The sequence below is a fragment of the Bicyclus anynana genome, chromosome 12 (assembly GCF_947172395.1).
Source record: "Bicyclus anynana chromosome 12, ilBicAnyn1.1, whole genome shotgun sequence".
In the NCBI taxonomy this organism is placed as follows: domain Eukaryota; kingdom Metazoa; phylum Arthropoda; class Insecta; order Lepidoptera; family Nymphalidae; genus Bicyclus; species Bicyclus anynana.
In genome coordinates this window covers 5448539-5470338 of record NC_069094.1, presented here as the reverse complement: position 1 = coordinate 5470338, position 21800 = coordinate 5448539, and the positions used below count along the sequence as shown (strand labels likewise).

At 37.2% G+C, this 21800-nt stretch overlaps 1 protein-coding gene across 1 annotated transcript in view; it reads right to left on the bottom strand.

Moving 5' to 3' along the window:
• LOC112054996 (mannosyl-oligosaccharide alpha-1,2-mannosidase IA) overlaps positions 1 to 21228 on the bottom strand; it is a 120303-nt gene extending 99075 nt beyond the window's left edge. The window contains exon 1 of the mRNA XM_052884718.1: positions 20509 to 21228. Coding sequence (XP_052740678.1) covers positions 20509 to 21120 — 612 coding nt within the window. The 5' untranslated portion in view covers positions 21121 to 21228. The remainder of the gene's footprint in view (positions 1 to 20508) is intronic.
• Between the last annotated feature and the right edge of the window lie 572 nt (positions 21229 to 21800).

The following is a 21800-nucleotide window of genomic DNA, read 5'->3' as shown; positions in this document are numbered from 1 at the left end:
GGATAATTGGTAGGATCAACATTTATATTTTCCGGTTTCTCAATACCTTACGACAACCAAATTCCATACCGTATCATAACTTGTAAAGAAAAAAAATCTCTTTCTCCAAAACCAAAAAAATTAAACCGTATCTTCAAAAATATTAAGAGAAATCTCTACATAGTAAATAAAGTAAACTATATGTTTTTCACGCACTACCCGAATAAACCGGACGATTTAGTAAATGTACCAGGAATAAATAAAACACGAGGAATACTGGATAATTGGAAGTATGAAAATTTTCAATCAACCCTCACCGTAGGTACACTACGTAACGTAATGGATGTATAAAACACTCGAGTTAATAGAGTCTACATTATTTAGCACCTCAGACCAATTATTGTATAGGACCTGCCTCGCTAGACGTTACTTTTCTGTCAAAGTATATGACAACGATCTAATGCGATTATAAAAACTGTCTCTATAGTATCGATGTTAAATAGTTGTAATCGTGTTCGTCGGTTAAAGAGCTCCGTAAAAATACCTTTTTGTGTAATTGAATTGTGTAAAAAACGGGCAAAAACTTCTAGTTTAGTATAAGATATATACCAAATCTAAGCTCGTTTCCTTCTGAAAATGACAGACAATTTTGTTCGTGACTATGAGTACGATACATGTCCTTCTATAATTGGTCTGAGTTTAGCACCCATACTCGTAGATAGTCTTACATAGTCGCAGCGCCTGCACTGCGCATTCTAACGACGAACGCCTACACCAATGTGAAAGGGTTGCAATTGTGCACGTTGTCACGACACACGCCGCTGCAGATTTACGTTTTACATTTCCCAACCTACTATCTATTAAATCAGCCTTATCTCCATCACTTACAGCGCATTGAAGCCATGCGCCACATATCGGCAAACGTCAAGCGTTTTAACAAATTAGCGTTTACCATTTTGAACAGTTGAGGAAACAAATACAAGTTGATGATATGAGTTTTGCTAAAGTTTCTAAGTAACATCGAGTTATAATTTCTTTAATAAAATATCTTTTCTTATAATATGATCAATACTTTTTTCATGCGATTGCTCGTAATATTTTATTTATTTTGATTTTAAAACCTAACTAGTAAACCGATTATTATTATTATTTTAATTCTCTCATTTATTTATTACTTCTTTTTTTTAAATTTTTAACAATATAAGTATAATAAAATACAAAACATTATTAAAAATTTATAAAAAAAATTCACCCTCCCGCTGCGGGACATTTGAGTGTCCAAGCAACCGGTGGTCAGGGCTCCAGAGTGAGGAACCTCCTCACAATACGCGCCGTCTCAAGAATCACTGCCTTTTGTATCCGACTCTTGATCCAACAGTTAAGCGAAAGCTTCTTAAGATGTTGGTCGAAGCTTTTCGCTATAAGACCATTGACTGAAACAACTATCGGAACAATAATAGTTGACTCAACATTCCACATGGCGGTAATCTCGTGAGCAAGGTCCAAGTATTTTGATACTTTTTCCTTTTCGGCTTTAACCAGATTATCGTCATGTGGAACAGTAATATCAACAATTATTGCACGACGCACTGACCGATCGACTAGCACTATATCAGGTCTATTGGCTACAATATACCTGTCAGTGATAATCGTTCGGTCCCAGTAGAGCAATGCACTGCTATTTTCAAGAACTGACGCTGGGTCGTACCTATAGTAAGGCATCTCAAAATCGATAAGGCCATATTGAAGAGCAAGCTGTTGGTGGATTATCTTGGCTACTTGATTATGTCTGTGCAAGTATTCGCCGTTAGCAAGGTGAGAACACCCGGACACAATATGCCTGAGGGACTCCCCAGGACGATGACACGCTCGACAGATGTCTAGAGTGCCATCTTTCATAATGTGTTTCCGGTAGTTTCTCGTCTTTATAACTTCGTCCATAATTGCACAGACAAAACCCTCGGTTTCCCCAAAGAGGTCACCGAATTGCAACCAAGATACAGATGTTATTTGATCTACATCCGGTCCAGTAAGGGCCTTGTAGAATCGTCCATGCAACTCCTTGCTCTTCCATATTGCCACACGATCTGAGTTACTGATTACTATAGGCTTGCGCCAGTTCTCTTTGCCTAGGGATAGCGGGGTAAGTCCCTTATCCACTGCAACGACATCCTGATACATACTCACATTCATCTTGAGAAAATGATCTCTGAGATTGCACACCTCACGATTATGGAGGTTCCTGGCGTTTAAGAAGCCACGTCCTCCACACTTGCGTGGGAGGTACAATCTCATTACAGATGAACGGGGGTGATGCATCCGGTATGACGTCAGCAGTTTGCGGACTTTACAGTCCAGGGAATCCAGTTCGGTTTGAGTCCACTTTAGAATGCCAAAAGTGTATATGAGTAAGGGCATGACCCAGCTATTAAAGGCACGCACCTTGTTACCGCCTGACATTCTTCCACGTTCATCCTCATGTTGTATATGCAAAATTTCTTTGTCCTATTCCGTATCACTGACGTGTCGCTAAGTAATGAATACGGAGAATGAAAGCATTTTACCTAAAAAATATCAGCATCCAATAGCGATTCTCTGTGAAGGAACATTGAAGCCCAGTGATGGCGCCCACTCGCTGACAGCACAATTGGTTATTTATGCCCGGGCCGTCTCCTAATTTACGACCACGGTTCCGCCTGGCCATACAACCCGACGCGGTTAACGTACCGGCCAGTCTTTCACGATACTAAGCGTCGGAACACGTTGATTTTCACGATCTCTCTGGTGAAGCTTTTATCGCATTGCTTTATTACAAGGAAGTCCTGGATTCGATTTCGAAACGTCCATCTTCTGGGTTTTGTCGACGCGGTTCGTTTACTATACTAAATTACGAAATAGCAACGAATTTTTAAATGTGCTTTGGTTAGTCGTAACACGATTAAACCTTTGGCTAAGAGTCTATCAAAAAATAATTAATTTGTGCTGAACGCCACAGATTGAGTTTCTTGATCACATATTTAAGAGTTTTCCATAAGAAGGAGATAGAGAATTTTGCGATAGGGTCGGATTAAAGAGGTCTAAAGGCTCTCGCAAGTTTGTATGAAAGTCCTTCATGTTTCATGCTATAAACTTGAAATTTGGCAGGGGGGTTTATAGTTAAAAGACATCGGTTACAAACGAAAAACACCATTGATTTAATATAAAACACGCAGAAATAAAAATAGAAGGGAGTGACATACGGTAAATAACAGTTATAAAAATTGGTGTGTTATTACAAAATGGGGTTAAATAGAGAAAGACAGTTCACATCGATTTTTAGGCGGTCGAAGTCGCGGGCGTCCGCTAGTCCTACTATATAATATTATAAACGCGAAAGTTTGGATGTTTGTTCCTCTATAACGCCGCTACCATTTTACTCTGGATTAACACATAGGCAACTTTTTATCCCGAAAAAATCCATGGTTTCTGAGATTTGCGAAAACTGATGATTTTGATGATATGAATGTTTGTTACTCTTTCACGCCTCAACGACTGAACCGAATTTGCTAAAATTTGGTATTGAGATATATTATAGCCTGGATTAACACATAAGACTACTTTTTATCCCGGAAAAATCCATGGTTTTCGCGGTCGTCCGCTAGTATTTCTATAAGCTAGCGTGTTCAGCCTTAAACTCTCCCCAAAACGTTCAGAGCTTGACGGCTACATTCTTAAGCTCTGCGTTATTTATGTGGTCGTCGCCCGCATCCCCTTTCAGACCCTCTAGTGTCCGTGTCACTACGTGAAGAGAAGTTATCGCCCGCGGTTAGTGTCGAGTGAATTTTTCCATTTGGGAAAATTGTCGATGGAATTAGGAAACTATTCATCATTTATACTCTGCTTTATTTTCCACTATCCGCTGAAAGCATGAAAGTCGTGGTATTTTTTAATGATTTAAATAAAAATGTGGTTTGGAGACTTTTTTTTTCATTATATTTTACTAGCAGATTCTGATGACGTTGTTTATTATATTTTCTGAAAGAGTACTAAACCCAAAGACCTACGCTGTCTATAATGTTTTCTGTGGCTATGTTACTTAAATATTATTTGTGTGTATTATTTTTTTATTTTTAATATTACTTAGGTATACCTACTGACTAATGTTGACGTACACAAAATCGTCTAACCATACATTTGATACGCTACGGCTACCTGGCTACCTGCAAACAAATGCAAATTACTACTTATTTCTTTACAAGTAACTCATATTGACCTACATTGAATAATTATTAAGTACTAGCGGACGTCCGCGACTTCGTCCGCGTGAAACTCGATGTAAACTTTCAACTACCCCTACCCTACCCCTACCCTGTTTTGTAATTATTAATAATAACTTTATAAAATACTAATAAAGCTCAAATTGACTACGTTTCAGTTAGAAAATATTTGTATGGAAAAATAAAAGAGCTACTTTTATGGTTTTTCTGGCAAATATTCGAATTTTTCTCGCCGTAAAAACCATCCTAGAACTTCAACGAACGTTTAAAAAAAAGAATTGACCAAACTGGTCCAGGCGTTGTTGAGTTATGCGCTTACCAACGCATTTTGCGATTCATTTTTATATTATAGATTACGAGCTTTAATTTAACATTGTACTGTCAATACGCGTGGATAAAATCTTGGAAGCTACATTAGATTTTTTTGATTGGACTCAAAATTGGTCTACTCGTACATCTTTCGTTGACTATGCAATTACATTTAAGGTACCATAAAGCTGGTTTAATGCCGAAAACTAGCCATAGGAATTAGGAACTGTAAACTATAAGTTGGGCTCATTTGTCTTGGAAAACACTCCAGCGTTACCTACATGTTGGAGCGCATAATGTGATAACTAATCTAAGTAGGTAGTAAATAGGTACTTACCTAATATTAAAATAATCTGAGTTATAATATTTAATTCGTATTACGAATATGAAAAAGAAGGTTCGGAGTCACACAGCGGGCGATGGAACGAGCTATGTTTGGAGTATCTCTGCGTGATCGAATCAGAAATGAGGAGATCCGCAGAAGAACCAAAATCAGGTCGGTCCAAGGCGATCCTGCACTAGAAAGCGCAGTGTTGGTCGACCCCCCATCAGGTGGACTGACGACATCAAACGAGTCGCAGGGATTCGCTGGATGCAGGCGGCTCGGAATCGTGACGTTTGGAAGTCCATAAAAAAGACCTATCCTCCTGTCCGTTTGACGTTTGGAAGTCCATAAAAAAGACCTATCGGTCCTGTGGACATCCATCGGCTGATATGATGATGACGATTACAAACATAATGCGGGGTATTAAACAAATATAACAATTTATACAATGCAGAAATGGAAAAATTGAAATCAGTGCATCACGATGATACGCGCAATTTGCACCCAACAATGGACATGACAATCGTGTCACGGAAAATGCGTTATGAAATAGTATTCCATAGAGAAATAATTAAGTTCATAATGACACACTGCCATCCGTAACCGATTCTGTAATAAGCCTTCATGAAATGATAGAGTCGGTCGGTATAAATGTAATATCACTGTAACTGAACTAAGTATTTGTATAGACAGTCTTATTATAAAACATGTTTAGCCTCTGTATAATACAAATTATTAGTATACGTAAGCATAATATCGCTAAATGGAAACATTTTGTATGTTGTTTGTATGTAAATTATTTATTATTTGAACGTGATATGTCAAGCAAGTAGTGTAACTGGTTACAATCAATATAAATTATTACAAATAAACCTTATTTCAACTCTCCAACACTTCTATTTTAAACGCTTTAAATATCTGTTTTACTCTTGGAGCCGGTCTGTGTGAACGGACCCTTAGCCCATTATACTAGTATCTATAGAGATACTAGTGTACTAGTAATAGACAAGATAGTCTAAGTGCAAATATCAGCTCGTCTCGCCACGAAGGTCGTATGAGCTTAGCGGGAACATAGTGTGCGGTGTGCCGCTAGAACGATTAAGAGTTAACCATTGTGTGCTAAGCTTTAAGTTATACGAGCTTGGGACTTGCTATCGCGGTTACAGCTTCCTTAAGGTTTCGTCAAACATGATAACACGGTCTAATGCTGCTCGATAATGTACAAAGACTTTCACGGACTAGACAGGCTATACAACTACAAAATATCGTCTCTATGGAAAGATTATTGCTAAAAGTTTAAAGTTTTACAAACGACACACATATATATATACTCAGAGGCACAATTATCCGCCCACTTTAATATGACGCGAGTATATTAAATATTATTATACATATATCACATATGTATACAATATTCATGGAAGTTAATTAATTCACGTTATGTGGCAGCCAGCAATTTTAACTGTACAATCGAACTGTTTAGTTAAAACGTCCATGTGTAGACAAAATTGACAACTGTACAGTTTTGACTGTACAGTTTTTTCTAATGGCGATTAGATAAAACTGTACAGTTGAAACTGCAGTTTAGTGCATTAGACATGTAAATTCATATTTGAAATTATTTAACATTATAACTTATTTGTAACATTACATTTTTCTCTATTTCGTTCTTTCAGTAGATATAAAGTCTGAGATATGTTGAAATCTGTCTTAATGGACCGGCGGAAATTAGTCGCTAGATCAGCAAAATATGTACAACATATGTTTAGTACAATAATAAACTCGACAAATGACGCATACCTACTTTCTATGCGTAATTTCGTTAACATGCTATGATGTCATATAACCACGAAAACGTAGCATAAAACAAGAACACATATTTTATGTAGTAACCTTAAACGAACGTATACGAACGTATCGTACGCTACTTAGAATCATCAGGACCCTCCTTAGTAAAAGAGTATAAAGCACTAAAGATTCGAGTCCCGAAACTTGTATGACGCTGAGAGCACACCGGATGTTTACAGCCACTGATAACGCGGATTACAAGTTTGGCTGCCAGGGAAATTTACCCTCTGATATACTCGCATCCACTTATCTTCATCTCCCTAATGAGTTATATGTGACAGATACCTATCGGTGTAAATTGAAGTGTCTTGAACTTAGGACAACTTTTTTACTAAATTTTCTGGCAATATCAATAATCTGTAACAGTTTTTTTGTACCTTGTATTTCTGTACATTTACGTTTAGGTATTACTAGTATCATATTAATTATTACATACTTAATATTAGTGTTAGAATGTCATTAAAAAGTCATTTTAGGTACCCTTTTCATAACGAAAATGTTAATTAAAAATACTTACAATAAAATTAAAAAAAAATATTTAATCACTTTTGTTATGGTTTGTACAATAATATAAATAGATTTTTGTTGGCGAATGTCACAATTACATTATTCGTTTTGGAAACTAAAATGAATCTCACTGTACTTATTCATATTCGATGCGATTATACGTGAAAACTTTAGTCCTCTATTACTAAACAGTTGTACCACTAACTACATTTCAATAAACCAAGCTATTTCCGTATCAAAATTAATAGTAAAAGACAGACGGAAACGCCGAAACCATATGCGGTTTCCGTTCGTGTTCCACTGCAGAACCCTAAATAAATTGCAGCCCACATGGTGGATAATATGACACAGCAACATACTTTGGCAGCCATCCAATTAATACATTTTAAATGTGATTACCTACATTTATATGAGGATCTTGCGATATTAAGGTTACCGTACATATGTGCTAACACAGCAATTCTGTGCGGTGCGAACATATTCCGATTACCCTTATTGTGCTATTTAAAATACCAATTATTACTTGATAAATACCTACCAATAATAAGTAATTACCACAGAACGTAGATAAAGCGCTAAAGCTAACTATATCCCTGGTTACAATCTAGGCCTCTGGTAGTATTCTAACCACTAACTCGTGCTACAGAACAATTGTAACTGCACAGTTTTAACTAAACAGTCGAACTAGGTAGTAAAATTCAGACAGATTTAACTGTTCAGTTTTTCTAATGATTTTGACTGAAATTTTGATTAGATAAAACTGTACAGTTACAACTGCACAGTTAAAACTGAACGTCTGTAGCGCGAGTAACTCTAGGCAAGTGTTTCTCAATTAGTGGTCCATCAAGAGGCTTGGTTCGGAAGGTTATCTTTTCACTCGAGATAATGATTCAATCTGTAAAAATTGAGGAAACATCTGTTATCACTTGTTTTGAAGCATATATTTGTAAATATTATTATATGTTATCTGTAAAAACGCAAAGAAGATAATGCTCGCTCGCTCGCTAGACTCGGCACCACGATGGAAGTCTCGCGGCTAAATCTGAACTAAAATTGACAGCGCCTTAGGTACACAAATGACAATAAGACCGCCTTTACCAAATGACAATGAGCCATTAAGACATTAGCGCCGCGTCTACGGGACCTGGTTCGTGGCGCGGAGTCTACGTTACCGCAACACAAATCCAATACGTAGTCATTAACGCATAATGGTTAAATATTTTAATGAATTATGAAGAGCTGCTGAAAACATGTGTACCAACTTACTTAATAGGTGTTACTATGTCACGCTCTAACTTGTCTGGCACATCAAAATAGATACTTCCTGATATCTAGTTTATCATGAAGTTGTTACAATTTAATTTACTACAAAATATGTCAATATGAAATGTCTATGACAATAAAGTAATAGTCATTCGGTGATTTCGAAGTAACTGTGTTTTCTCATTTGTCTGTTTGTCTGTCTCGTTTGTCCGGGCTAATCTTTGGAACGGCTGGACCGATTTAAATGGAACTCTCACTGGAAGATTTATTGAGCAACTAATAGGCTACTTTTTATCCCGGACAAAACCATTGATCCCGCGTGATTTGAAATACTACTACTAGGACTACGTGCGCTAGAAATAAATATTTTTGCATTGCAGTGCGGCGCGCGGTTTCTCCAAATGTACGCGCACTTTTAGACGTCTCGTATAATTTTATGCTGCTATCAACTCAAATCGTTATTTTACTTTCCTTGGAACAATAAAAATAGTCGTGAGTTAACTCAGAGTTAATGTCTGAGTTTGTTTAGTCAATAACTGTCTCATTGCCTGACGCCATCATTACATTAATACGTGCAGCAAAAACTTTGTAGATATAGGTATCCAGTGTTACGAAAATTGTGTGAACAGAGGAGTGTGTCATTTGGCACTGACTTTTTGGAAAAAAACTACAGAATCTAACATTTTTATTTAAGTACCTAACTAGCGGTCGCCCGCGACTTCGTCCGTCCTTAGACCTCATTAATTTTTTTTTTTTTTTTATTAATACGGCCCTCACAAAATCCGTCCTTAGTAGGTTTTATTATCTATAGTACCTCCCTGCTCAATTTCGTTTTTGCACGTCAAGCGTTTTTAGATACTGTCGCTTTTATTTATATAACCTAATATATTAAGCATTAAATTTAATCTATACTAATATTATAAAGCTGAAAAGTTTGTTTGTTTGTTTGTTTGTTTGTTTAAACGCGCTAATTTCAGGAACTACTGGTCGAATTTGAAAAATTCTTTCAGTGTTAGATAGCCAATTTATCGAGGAAGGCTATTTCTACGGGAACGGGAGCCACGCGGGTGAAACCGCGCGGCGTCAGCTAGTAATTAATTAAGCCACAGTCTGTTAGGTAACGTAAAATAATTTGACGAATTATAGCAATGAGCTTTTACGAGTACATGTTAAAATTTCGACCACAGGGCGACAAATAAGTAGTTTTATTACCTGTGTACAAGTGTACATACTCCAAATATTCATGGTAATTAATTAATTATGCTATAGGTATCCACATAAGGGCAAGTTTCTCCCAACTCTTTACCAGTTCTTAAATCATTATAAAGCATACTCCGCAAGAATTTTGAGCACGTTGTCGATAACGTGACCTGCACGTTCATTATTGTCACTTATGTCAGCCACTGACGATCAATTAAGCTCACATGCCTGCAGCGCTAAAGGTTTGACAGACGATAAAACTGATCGTGTGTTGGTCGCGATCGTCATGATGTCATGGCCAGTAGCGAAGGCTGAAATTTTGTAATTGGTAATTAAATCATGTGGTTTTAGTCATCCGCGCAGGCGTTTATTGTAAAGATTGTAAAAATGCTGTCTGTGGTAATATTAGGTATTACCTTCTTCGAGCGTATAAAATAAACTATAAATATGAATATGTATGGATTTTTAAAAGGTAAGGCGCTAGAAATCGGGTTGTTTAGACTCCTCGCTGCTGTGTCATGTGCATCACAACCAACACACGATCAGTTTGACACGGCTGACAAGCCGATAAAACTGATCGTGTGAGCTGCAGGCATGTGAGATTATTGGGTCGTCAATGGCCGACATTACACACAGCTCCTATAAATTATTCTTATCACACGCTCCTGATAATGACAAACTTTGGGAACAAATTTGCATACCCAAATTGTTCGGTGTTAAAAAAGGCTTACTACTAGGATTTTTTTTGTTAATATCTATACTAATATTATAAAGCTGAAGAGTTTGTTTGTTTGATTGAAAGCGAATAATCTCAGGAACTACAGGTCCGATTTGAAAAATTCTTTAAGTGTTAGATAGCCCATTTATCGAGGAAGGCTTATAGGCTATATATTATTCTGCTATTCCTACGGGAACGGCAACCATATAAGATAAGAAGCCTATGTTAGTGCTGCATTGCAAGCTAGTTTTTTGGCTGGTGGGAGGCTTCGGCCGTGGCTAGTTACCACCAAAGGCAAAGACGTACCGCCAAACGATTTAGTGTTCCGGTACGATGCCGTGTAGAAACCGTGAGGGGTGTGGATTTTCATCCTCCTCCTTTCAAGTTAGCCCGCTTCCATCTTAGATTGCATCATCACTTACCATCAGATGAGATTGTAGTCAAGCGCTAACTTGTAAAGAATAAAAAAAAAGCTCAAAATTCAACCAAATCGATTTAACAATTTAACACTCACGACAGTTTAAATTCTAAAATATAAGTCAAACAATTTACAATAGGAAGGTAGGTGTGTTAAGACTAAAAATATAACAAAAATGTAAAATCAATTAAACAAAGTTAAGGATAAATATACATAGTATAATAGGACTGTATCTCTTTCCAATATAAATTCCAGTTTGTACGATATGAGTCAAAGTGAAAGGTCAATATCATGCAATGATATTAAATTCCTCCGACGATAAAAATATTCTCAATTCGTACAACTATCACATAGTTACGAGTGGCAAACATTTATTGGCCTTCATCTACTCGTATACTATCTTATAGTAATATTATAAAGAGGAATAATTGTATTGTTTGTTTAAATTGAATAGGCTCTGAAACTACTTACTGGACCGATTGGAAAAAAAAATTAACCAACTAGCCGACACGGTCAAACTTTGCTTTGACTTATGTGCGCTTCTTCCTTACTTTCACCCCACCCCTACCCTACAAAAACCTTGAAGTGTCAAGGAATATTCTAAAAAAAAAGCCAAATCGGATTAGCCGTTCTCGAGAAACACATTAAATATTCTACTCGTAGTAAGACCTTAAAAAGCCCTTGTAAGTGCTAAATTGTGAATGAAAATCTTGTTCAAAAATTATGTTAGGCACCATAGAAAGAGATACGAAAAAATATTTTTAATAAAAAAATTCAACCGACTTCAAAATCACAAATGTAAACTATTTTCATGAAAATTAAATGGGACCAATGAAATATACTCTTTCAAACAAAAAAAGAATTTTTAAAATTGGTTAAGTAATGACGAAGTTATCAGGTTACAAGCATTAAATAAAGACGAAAAAAAACATACGCGTTGAACTCGGTTAAGAAAGCGTATTAAAAAAAAATATTCGCATTTCCAGGCTTGTCAGGTTGCGTTGCGTATTGATGTTAAGGTACTAAAAGGCTTCTGGATTAACGACGGGAAACCTTTTAATTGTCGAAATTAAATACCAAAATGTTTCCAAAACAGAGTATAGGTTTATTGATTTAAGTTACAGGAGTTAAGTAGATTACAAGTTAGGGCTTGAACTTGTAGGCTGCTAATACAGAATGTCCACGACTCTGTTCGCGTAGAAAGCAATATTTTAACTAACACTATAATCCCTCTCATTCTCAAAGAGGACACCCTTTTCAACAATGAGTCGAATCATCATCATCATCGGCTCACGGCTGAGCTCGAGTCTCCTCTCAGAACGAAAGGGGTTAGGCCAATAGTCCGCCACGCTGGCCCAATGCAGATTGACAGACTTCACGCACACAGAAAATTAAGGAAATTCTCAGGTATGCAGGTTTTCTCACGATGCTTCACCTTCACCGTTTGAGACACGTGATATTTCATTTCTTAAAATGCACATAACTGAAAAGTTGAAGGTGCATGCCACGGGCCGGATTCAAACCCACACCAGACGGCATCGGAGACAGAGGTCATATTTACTCACGGTAAGGATATGGTTAATGATGATGATAATGATGATGATGTACAGTTTAAGATAAGTGTCAAAGATCAAACGTAGTTAAATTTAATTTTCTCCAATCTATGTTGCCGAGTACCATAGGCCACCGTCACCAGCCCCTGTAGCCAAATGGCACGTCCATTCTCTTTCTACGATCGCTAACGTTTCGAAAACTAGAAAAATGTATGGGAATGACATTTGCTATCGACTGGTCACGTAATCAAGATCTGTCATTCCCATACTTTTTTATAGTTTTCGAAGCGTTAGCGATCGTAGAAAGAGAATCGACGTGCCACTTGGCTACAGGGGCTGGTGACGATGAGCCAGCAGATGACAAGACGTGTAATATGCCCTAGTCGGCAAAATCAACGTTTTTACGAGACAATAGGAGATGATACAACTGCCGCGGTTCGGACATTAAGAGCAATAAAGGAGTTCCGGGACACGGGCACGTTGGCTAATTACAGAGCGCGTTAGCCCTAGGGATGGCATTGGCCGATGGTGTGCATAAGGTATTTAACCAGGGTAAAAAAAGCAGAGGATAGTATTATGCACATTGTACAATTTTAACTGTGTAGTGTTTTAATGTATGTATAGTGTATACGTAGTATTTTAGTGCGTACGTCAATAGTATTTTTAATAGTTAATAGAATTGTGCCGTTTTGGGGTTCCCTAGTCTACAACGAACTCTTATAGTTTCGCCATGTCCATTTGTCCGTCCGTCCGTCCGTCCGTTTGCATTAAATGTAGCTTCCATTCCATTAATAGCAAAATCGAAATAGAAACAACAACCAATTACCTAATATCTAAATATGTGTTGGTACAATATGTACCTGTGTGTAGCCGTGATAGCCCCATTGGATCCCTGCCTTCTATTCGAAGGGCGTAGGTTCGAATTCGGTCAAGGACTAGGTCAAGGTTATGTAGATACATTTTAAGAAATGTACGAGTACCTATATCAAGTGTATTCATCGGTGAAGGAAAAACATCGTGAGGAAACCTGCATACCTGAGAATTTTCTTAATTCTCTAAGTGTGTTAATTCTGCCAATCCACATTGAGCCAGCGTGGTGGACTATTGGTTCTAACCCCTCTCATTCTGAGAGGAGATTCGTGCTCAACAGTGACCAGAATATGGATTGTTAATGATGACAATGTGTAAATTATGGATTTTATTTTTATTGTCAATAAAGAAAAGTTTGGCAAAAATAATCACTAAATGAAAGAAAAAGCTTTTAGGTACAGTAAAAGCTACCTATATTCACGTTTTCACTATTCGCGGATTAAAAAGTTGCGTCCCAATTCCTATATTCGCGGCTAAGTATTTCGTTATTCGCGGATCTGACTGACGAAACTGGCGTAAAATCTGCAAATTTAAAGTTGCGAATGAATGGTTTAAGAATGCCACTGCTTAAAATCACTCTGAATAGAAGCTTTTAAAAAATGACAAGCAAGAAAAAATTTCAACATTTTTCAAACCATTGTCTAAGACTGAAGATAATAGTAAATCAATAACTTCAATTAATTGTTTTTTTCTTTATATATTTGTTATTTATTTTGTCACCCAAGAACGTATTCCTTATAATCCCATAAATAAATACCATTCCATATTCACGGTTTCTGTATTCGCGACACATTTAGAGAACGTATCCCCCGCGAATAATGAGCTTTTACTGTATTCGAGTAAATGCTATCTGCAGTCTACTGAGAAAATAAGAAACTTACTAAGAGCCTTTCCGCGATCTAAGAAAACATGTTAGTCAGTCTTTTTAGTCGAGACAACCCTGACTGTAGCGGCAACGTTTGATGTAGGTAGGCACATGATGCATCAAACTTAATTGAAGCTGCATTTAGGACAGAGCGGAAGGTCTAATGGAAAATACCAGCCCAGCAATATAACGAAATAACAGCCCGTTTTGTCAAATATTAACTGAGAATAATATTATATAACTATATTTTTAGCTACTAGCGGATGTCCGGCGATGTATTCCGCTTCCAATTCGGTTTTTTTATGACTTTTTACCAACACATCCTTCCCATTAAATCTCAAAAACCCAGAACCACTAGTACTTAAGTACATTTATGATTTTTTTTTCTATTCTTTACAAGTTAGCCCTTGACTACAATCTCACCTGATGGTAAGTGATGATGCAGTCTAAGATCGAAGCGGGCAACTTGTTAGGAGGAGGTTGAAAATCCACACCCCTTTTCGGTTTCTACACGACATCGTACCGGAACGCTAAATCGCTTGGCGGTACGTCTTTGCCGGTAGGGTGGTAACTAGCCACGGCCGAAGCCTCCCACCAGCCAAGACCTGGACCAATTAAGAAAATCTCAATCGGCCTAGCCGGGGATCGAACCCAGGACCTGCGTCTTGTGAATCCACCACGCATACCACTGCGCCAAAATGTATTATACATTTATTCAAAACTAGCGGACGCCCGCGACTTTGTCCTGGTGGATATCCTTTTAGAACTATTAAAAGGGAACGATTACGTATTATTAGAGTAACGTATGCAACGGAAGTTTTAGAAGAAATAATTTTTCGCGTTTTTGCCACATTTTTCATTGATGTTCCGCTCTTATTTATTTTTTATAAGTTAGCCCTTGACTACAATCTCACCTGATTTAAAGTGATGATGCATTAAAGTCTAAGATAAAAGCGGGCAAACATGTTAGGAGTTGGATGAAAATCCACACCCCTTTCGGTATCTACACCACATCGTACCGGAACGCTATATCGCTTGGCGGTACGTTATTATTATAGTGTGCTGTTATTATAGCCTTCCTCGATAAATGAACTATTAAACACGAAAATAAGCTTAGCGCACAACAACAACAAACTTCGCCTTTTTGATATCAGTGGTAGATGACTAAGTAATAATAATTAGTTGTAGCAAGATGAAAACATGATTTTTCGAAAAATATCAGTGCTTCAATGAAAACTTATAAGTCCTAGTCCTAGGTATCATCTCAACAAGTAAGCAGTACGACACAATCTGAGCCTAATTAAGTTCGGTCAAGCGTGTTTGTAGTATAACATGCCTGTTTAAAAAACAATAACCCGTCCGACCTTACTCAAACTGGTTCTTATCATACGATATTGTTCCAAAAGTGTGTTGCGGTTCCGTGAGCGGTTGTTGACGCCACCACAAGTGCAACTTGAGGTCGGCGATTTTCGTGCCAGATGTGTGTCAAGCCTCTGAGCCGGCTGTAGGCACAAAACCGTTACCATGGTACGGTGTTATCAATAAAAAAAATGTTCCTATTGCTTGTCTAACGGTCCACTGCAGTTCGTTTCATTCAAATCAATTGAAGTAGGCTCAGTTTACAAGCACTTTTGACACGTCAGTTGACTATTTGTAAAGATTCTACCAACGGTTCGGAAGGCAGGTTCTGCTGAGAAGAAACCGGCAAGAAACTCAACAGTTGCTCTTTTTTAAAAATCATACAGTATTATAATTTACAATGGGGATGATGACTAGGTTTGAATGTATTGATTTTTATGATACATTCGGGTTAATAGGGTCAATGTTAACTAATTTATACATAAAAAGGAAATATTGTCTGGATATTTGCAAAATAAATGAGATTATAAAATTTCAAAATCTATTAAAAATCTTTTATCGTAATTAAAAGAAAATTCATACAGTTTTAGCTTCCTTACATTTAATGTGACAATTTTTAATATATAAAGTATATACATAAACGCACAAATAACAAAGATATTAGTAATTTTGTTTGAACGCACATACAAATCTAACGATCATTACATTACCTACGACGTCATAAGTTCGTGTCATTTTGTATGGGGCGTTTTTCAAGGTTCCGCGGCAGCGCTGCTAATCTGACCCTTTAAATTCCTGTAGCTCCGAAAGTAATGATCGCAGATACCCTGTTTCTTTTACAAAATTGCTTTACTATTAGCATACTCTTAATTTATATACAATTTAAAAAAGTGTCATCATCCCTATTGATGATAACATTACAATTTCTTATAGTTTTACTTTTTGTGTGAAGGTGGAAGCTGATCCAATGGCCTCCAAGCGCTTTTATCTTTAAGGAACTCATCAATGTTGTAGTAACCTCGACTAAGTAAATGTTTTTTAACACATTGCTTAAAGCTATGCATTGGCAGGTCCACCACAGTCTTGGGGATCTTGTTATAGAAGAGTACACCCAAACCTACAAAAGATTTTTTTTACTTTTTGGAGACGATATGCAGAAATAACTAACTTATGCCCGTGTCTAGTAAGACGTGAAGTTAAATCTCCTTTTCGTTTGTACTCTTAAAAGTTTGCGATTCACGATAATAGTACGCATTATGAACGTCACAGAGGCGACTGTCACCGTACCAATGCTATCAGAAAAACACTTTAGTGACGATATTTACGCGCTATAGAAAAGTACCTATGTACGCGTAAATATCTGTATAGCAGTGTAAATATGCGAAACGGTCTTTTCCCCTCTAAATGCAACTGGAGGTCGGCGATTTTCGTGCAAGATTTATTGTATCACTATCAAGCCGCCTCAGAGCCCACTGTAGGCACAAAACCGTTACTCAGTTGCGTAGTTATCAATAAAAAAATAGTTTGTTCCTATTGCGTTGACGCTACATTATTGGTTGTCTAACGGTCCTTCAATAACGATATTTGCCCAATAGAGAAGTCCACCAGTGACAATATTTGTACGCTAGAGAAAAGTACTTAAACATATCCGTATCATATCATACCTATAGTCATTGAAATGAATTTTATATAAGTTTAGTGACAATATGCTAAACGGTCTTTTCCTCTCTAAGTACGACTGGCGCTCGGCGATTTTCGTGCAAGATGTGTCACTTTCGACCCGCCTAAGAGCCGATTGTAGGCACAAAACCGTTACCCTGTTACGGTGTTATCAATAAAAAAATGGTTTGTTCCTATTGCGTTTACGCTAAATTATTGCTTGTTTAACAATCAACTATTGACAATATTTGCACGCTACAGAAAAGTACTTAAACATATCCGTATAGCCAATGATGTTATGTACAGTGACAATATGCTAAACGGTCTTTTCCTCTGTAAATGCAACTAGAGGTCGGTGATTTTCGTGCAAGATATGATATCAAGCCTCCTGTAGGCACTATCCGTTACCCTGTTATGGTGTTATCAATAAAAAAAATGATTTGTTCCTATTGCGTTGACGCTACATTATTGCTTGTCTAACGGTCCAACAGTGACGATATTTGCGCGATAGAGAAAATTACTTGTAGGTAGGTACATATCCGTGTAGCAGAATATGCTAAACAGTCTTTTCCCCTCTTTGCTTTAGTTAATACTAGAGTTTCACTTTCTCTTTTCTAACATGAGATGCCAATGCCCTTCCGATGACTGCACCAAATAGAAAACATCACCTGATGGACGAACAACGGTATTTTTGTGCACAAGTAGTATAACTGTATTGAGTATTTTCGACTGTATCCGTGGCGCGGTGTGCGTGGTGGATTTACAAGACGGAGGTAATGGGTTCGATCCCCGGCTGGGCCGATTGAGATTTTTTTAATTGGTCCAGGTCTGGCTGGTGGGAGGCGTCTATCGTGGCTAGTTACCATCCTACCGGCAAGACGTACCGCCGAGCGATATAGCGTTCCCGTACGATGTCGTGTAGAAACCGAAAGGGTTGTGGATTTTCATCCTACTCCTATATTGCATCATCACTTACCATCAGGTGAGAATGTAGTCAAGGTCTAATTAAACAAAATCAATGGTATTCATTTTCTGAAAGCGAGAAAGAGAGTAGTCGCGTCAATGTAGTGTGTGTGTGTGTGTGTAGTACATTTTGATTACCCACTACTCGTATAGTAGCCACTTTGCGAACTGATTAAATCACATAAATCATTCACACTGATAAAGTAGTTGTGATAAACTAATATAAGTGATGTTAATTATTCAATTATACTGTAGACACACCTAAGTATTTAGAGAGACGAAAATCTTGGTATTTCATGACTTTACCGTACAGATACTGGATCCTTTATTTGGATATGGCAGAGTGAAAACTCTATGCAGATTCCTGGCCTTGTGACCTGGGTTTAGGTTTAAGGTTTTCTTGATGATGCACATCAACAAATTACCATTTGTGTTGTTAATCACCAATCATGTTGTTCCTCCCTTCTCATATTCAAACTTGGTAGGATCCTACTAAACCTACCTACCTATCTTGGATACTCTTTCTAATATAGAATGCTACTACTATTACTAGTTCTAGTCAGGTCTCTAAGCAGATTATAGAGTATTTTAGCTGATATGATGTTGCATCCAATTTTATCACATAAATAATTTAAACACAACTATTTTTAGTAAGTTAATTTGTTAGGTGATAATATTTGTTCCCTTTTATTGTGCAGTCTGGATTATTGAATAACAAGGATTTCAGATTTACATTTATTTCAAGATTATCTTTGTTTCTTTCAAAGATGATGGTGTGGATAATGATACATAGATGTGTTAATATCAAATTTCTATCACCCAGAGTTTGTCTTAAGGGCTTGTTTGCATTTACCTATCTATGAAACCAATATGATCCACAGCCTTCCCACTTAAAGACATCACCACATTGTTATGCTGAAACAAGACACTACATGCTAGACGCTAGACATAAGAATATTTTAAATAAGATTGAAATTTATTGTGAGTTTCTTAGCTACATTGTAGATACTGTTTCTGAGTTTCAACTATAATAATTATAACTAACCCATATTATAAGCAAAGGCGACAAAAATATTAATTTTCTATAAACATCTACCAACCAAACCCTACAAATTGTCAGTGGTAGAGAAAAAGCAATAAATAGGTCTAGTCTAGTGTAGCGTTGTTGTGGTGACCTTGTAGACTTGTTATTATTTATTCTGTGGTATTACACAATAGTTTAATATCAACACACTATTGATACAATCATAAAGTTGATGAACATTAATAACATGATTAAAGGTATTTAAGTTGTCAACATTTAGTGTGTATTATGTAATGAAAATATTATCATATCATTATATTGCATTACAATTAAATATACTAAGCCCTTTTACAAGTAGATACTTAATATACTGAACTATGTTATTAAGAGCCGTGGTAGCCCAGTGGATATGACCTCTGCCTCCGATTCCGGAGGGTGTGGGTTCGAATCCGTTCCGGGGCATGCACCTCCAACTTTTCAGTTGTGTGCATTTTAAGAAATTAAATATCACGTGTCTCAATCGGTGAAGGAAAACATCGTGAGGAAACCTGCATACCAGAGAATTGTCTTAATTCTCTGCGTGTGTGAAGTCTGCCAATCCGCATTGGGCCAACGTGGTGGCCTAACCCCTCTCATTCTGAGAGGAGACTCGAGCTCAGCAGTGAGCCGTATATGGGTTGATGACGACGATGTTATTAAGTAAGAAGGCTATGAGAAAATTCCGCAGTCTCAACAAAAATGCACCACAAATGAGAGATATGAATCTCTGAGTGATTGAATCAGAAATCCACAAAAGAGTCAAAGTCACCAATATAGCTCAACGAGTTGCGAAGCTGAAGTGGCATTGGGGTCCCAAGCACTCACACTACAAAGAGCAGTGTTGGTCGACCCCCCACCAGGTGGACTTGATGACATAAAGCGAGTCTTAAACCCTTACTGAAATACTGAAACTCCCCTCATATATCAGAATCATTTTTAAGCTCTGTCAAAACTGTTGCATGTCATTGAAAACAGTTTTGCATGGTATCTTTAAGCCTTCAATAATTCCATAAAAAAAGTCCAGAACACTAACTATATTCTTTATAGTATACATATATATTTGTGTCATAGTAGATTTTATGTTTAAACTAGAGTTAAAATGTTAAACTCAAAATGTGTCAAGAATGGATTCTGCACTTGGCCAGCTCGGCTGACTATGATCTGGTCACATTCCAAATCTTTACTTGTGCTATGTCTAGCAATTGATATATCTATAGTAATTGATTTATGTTCTAGTTTCACTACTGTTCAAGACAAATTGTATCAATGAAAGTGAGGAATGTTTTGAAAGCAGTCTAACATACCATCCTTATAATTATTTGAGCATATTTGATGGAACATTGATAGTCTTACCTCTTTAACAGTATCCCTTTTACGCCGGACGTCTATATCTGTGCCTGGATCCATGGCTGGTATAACATACTTCTGGACTGCACTATCCACCTTCAGGGCCGGTGGGGACACATTCTTGTTAGCAGCATTGTTACCCAGTGCTGGCTCCTCGATGGCGTCCACTGGAGGTTTGCTGGGCCCTCGGGAAGACGAGCCAGATGGTGCGACGTCAAACTGAGGCCTTTCTAAAACTTTCATACCCATGTCCTCGTCTATCTTCGCTTTTAAACGATTCCTGTCTTCAACTACGTGAGGGTCGTCACCCTCCTCCCCATGACGTGCGATTCCCACCACGGGGAAGTCACCGACTTCGTTCTGAGCGAGAGGCGGAGGCATGAGGAGCTCTGGCCCAGCTTTTTGTATACGTTTGTACACATTATAAACACTGTCGTTCACACTCGTGGAACTTTTGAACTCGGGCAAATAGAAAAGTGCACCTAGCCACACGATCCCAAATGTCAAGAGAACAGAAATAATCAAATATTTTTCGCGAAGACGAAACGAGCGTCTGGATATGGACGGCACGGGCACCCCGTTAACGAATCGTTGGTAACTCGGTAAAATTCCCGTCATGTTTACGTAAACACAGTATCTAATAATATCCTAAATAATAACTGAACGTCAGATTCCAGCAGGCGACCCGTCATTGGTGGTCGCCATTAGAGAACTGGTAAAATGAAATGCCAATTTTTAGTGTTGCTATATGTAAGATTAAAATTACCCATTTTATTTGGAACAACTATTTTAATGTATGAAACATAAAATATAAATAAAAAAAACTCTATTGTAAAGAATGATGATTTTTAAATAGCAACTCACAGAGTAACCAGAGTTCAGTGTTGCCAGAAGGTTACTTTTGTAACCTTTTAGGTGATTTTTTGACTGCATTGGTTACTTTTAGGTTACATTAATAAAAAGGTTACTTTTACGTGATATTTAGGAATTTTTAGAATTAACTTACAATTTCGTATATCTAAAACAGAACGGTCGTTAAATCAAGAAATGCGGACAAATGCTCAAGAAGTCATCGATGTTTCTGTGTCAATCTCACTATAAATGAAGACGTTACAATTGACGTTGCGAAATAAGTAAGTTGCAGTCACATTGAATTTCGTAAAAAAATCAAGTATGAATTTAAGAAATATTTTTTTTTTAAATTCTTGCTCTTTAATAGTATTTTTCTTATCCCATGAGGAAAAGGCAAACAATCAGGGCCTTACTTAAGATGATTCTATTTACGAGTAAAATCTTCA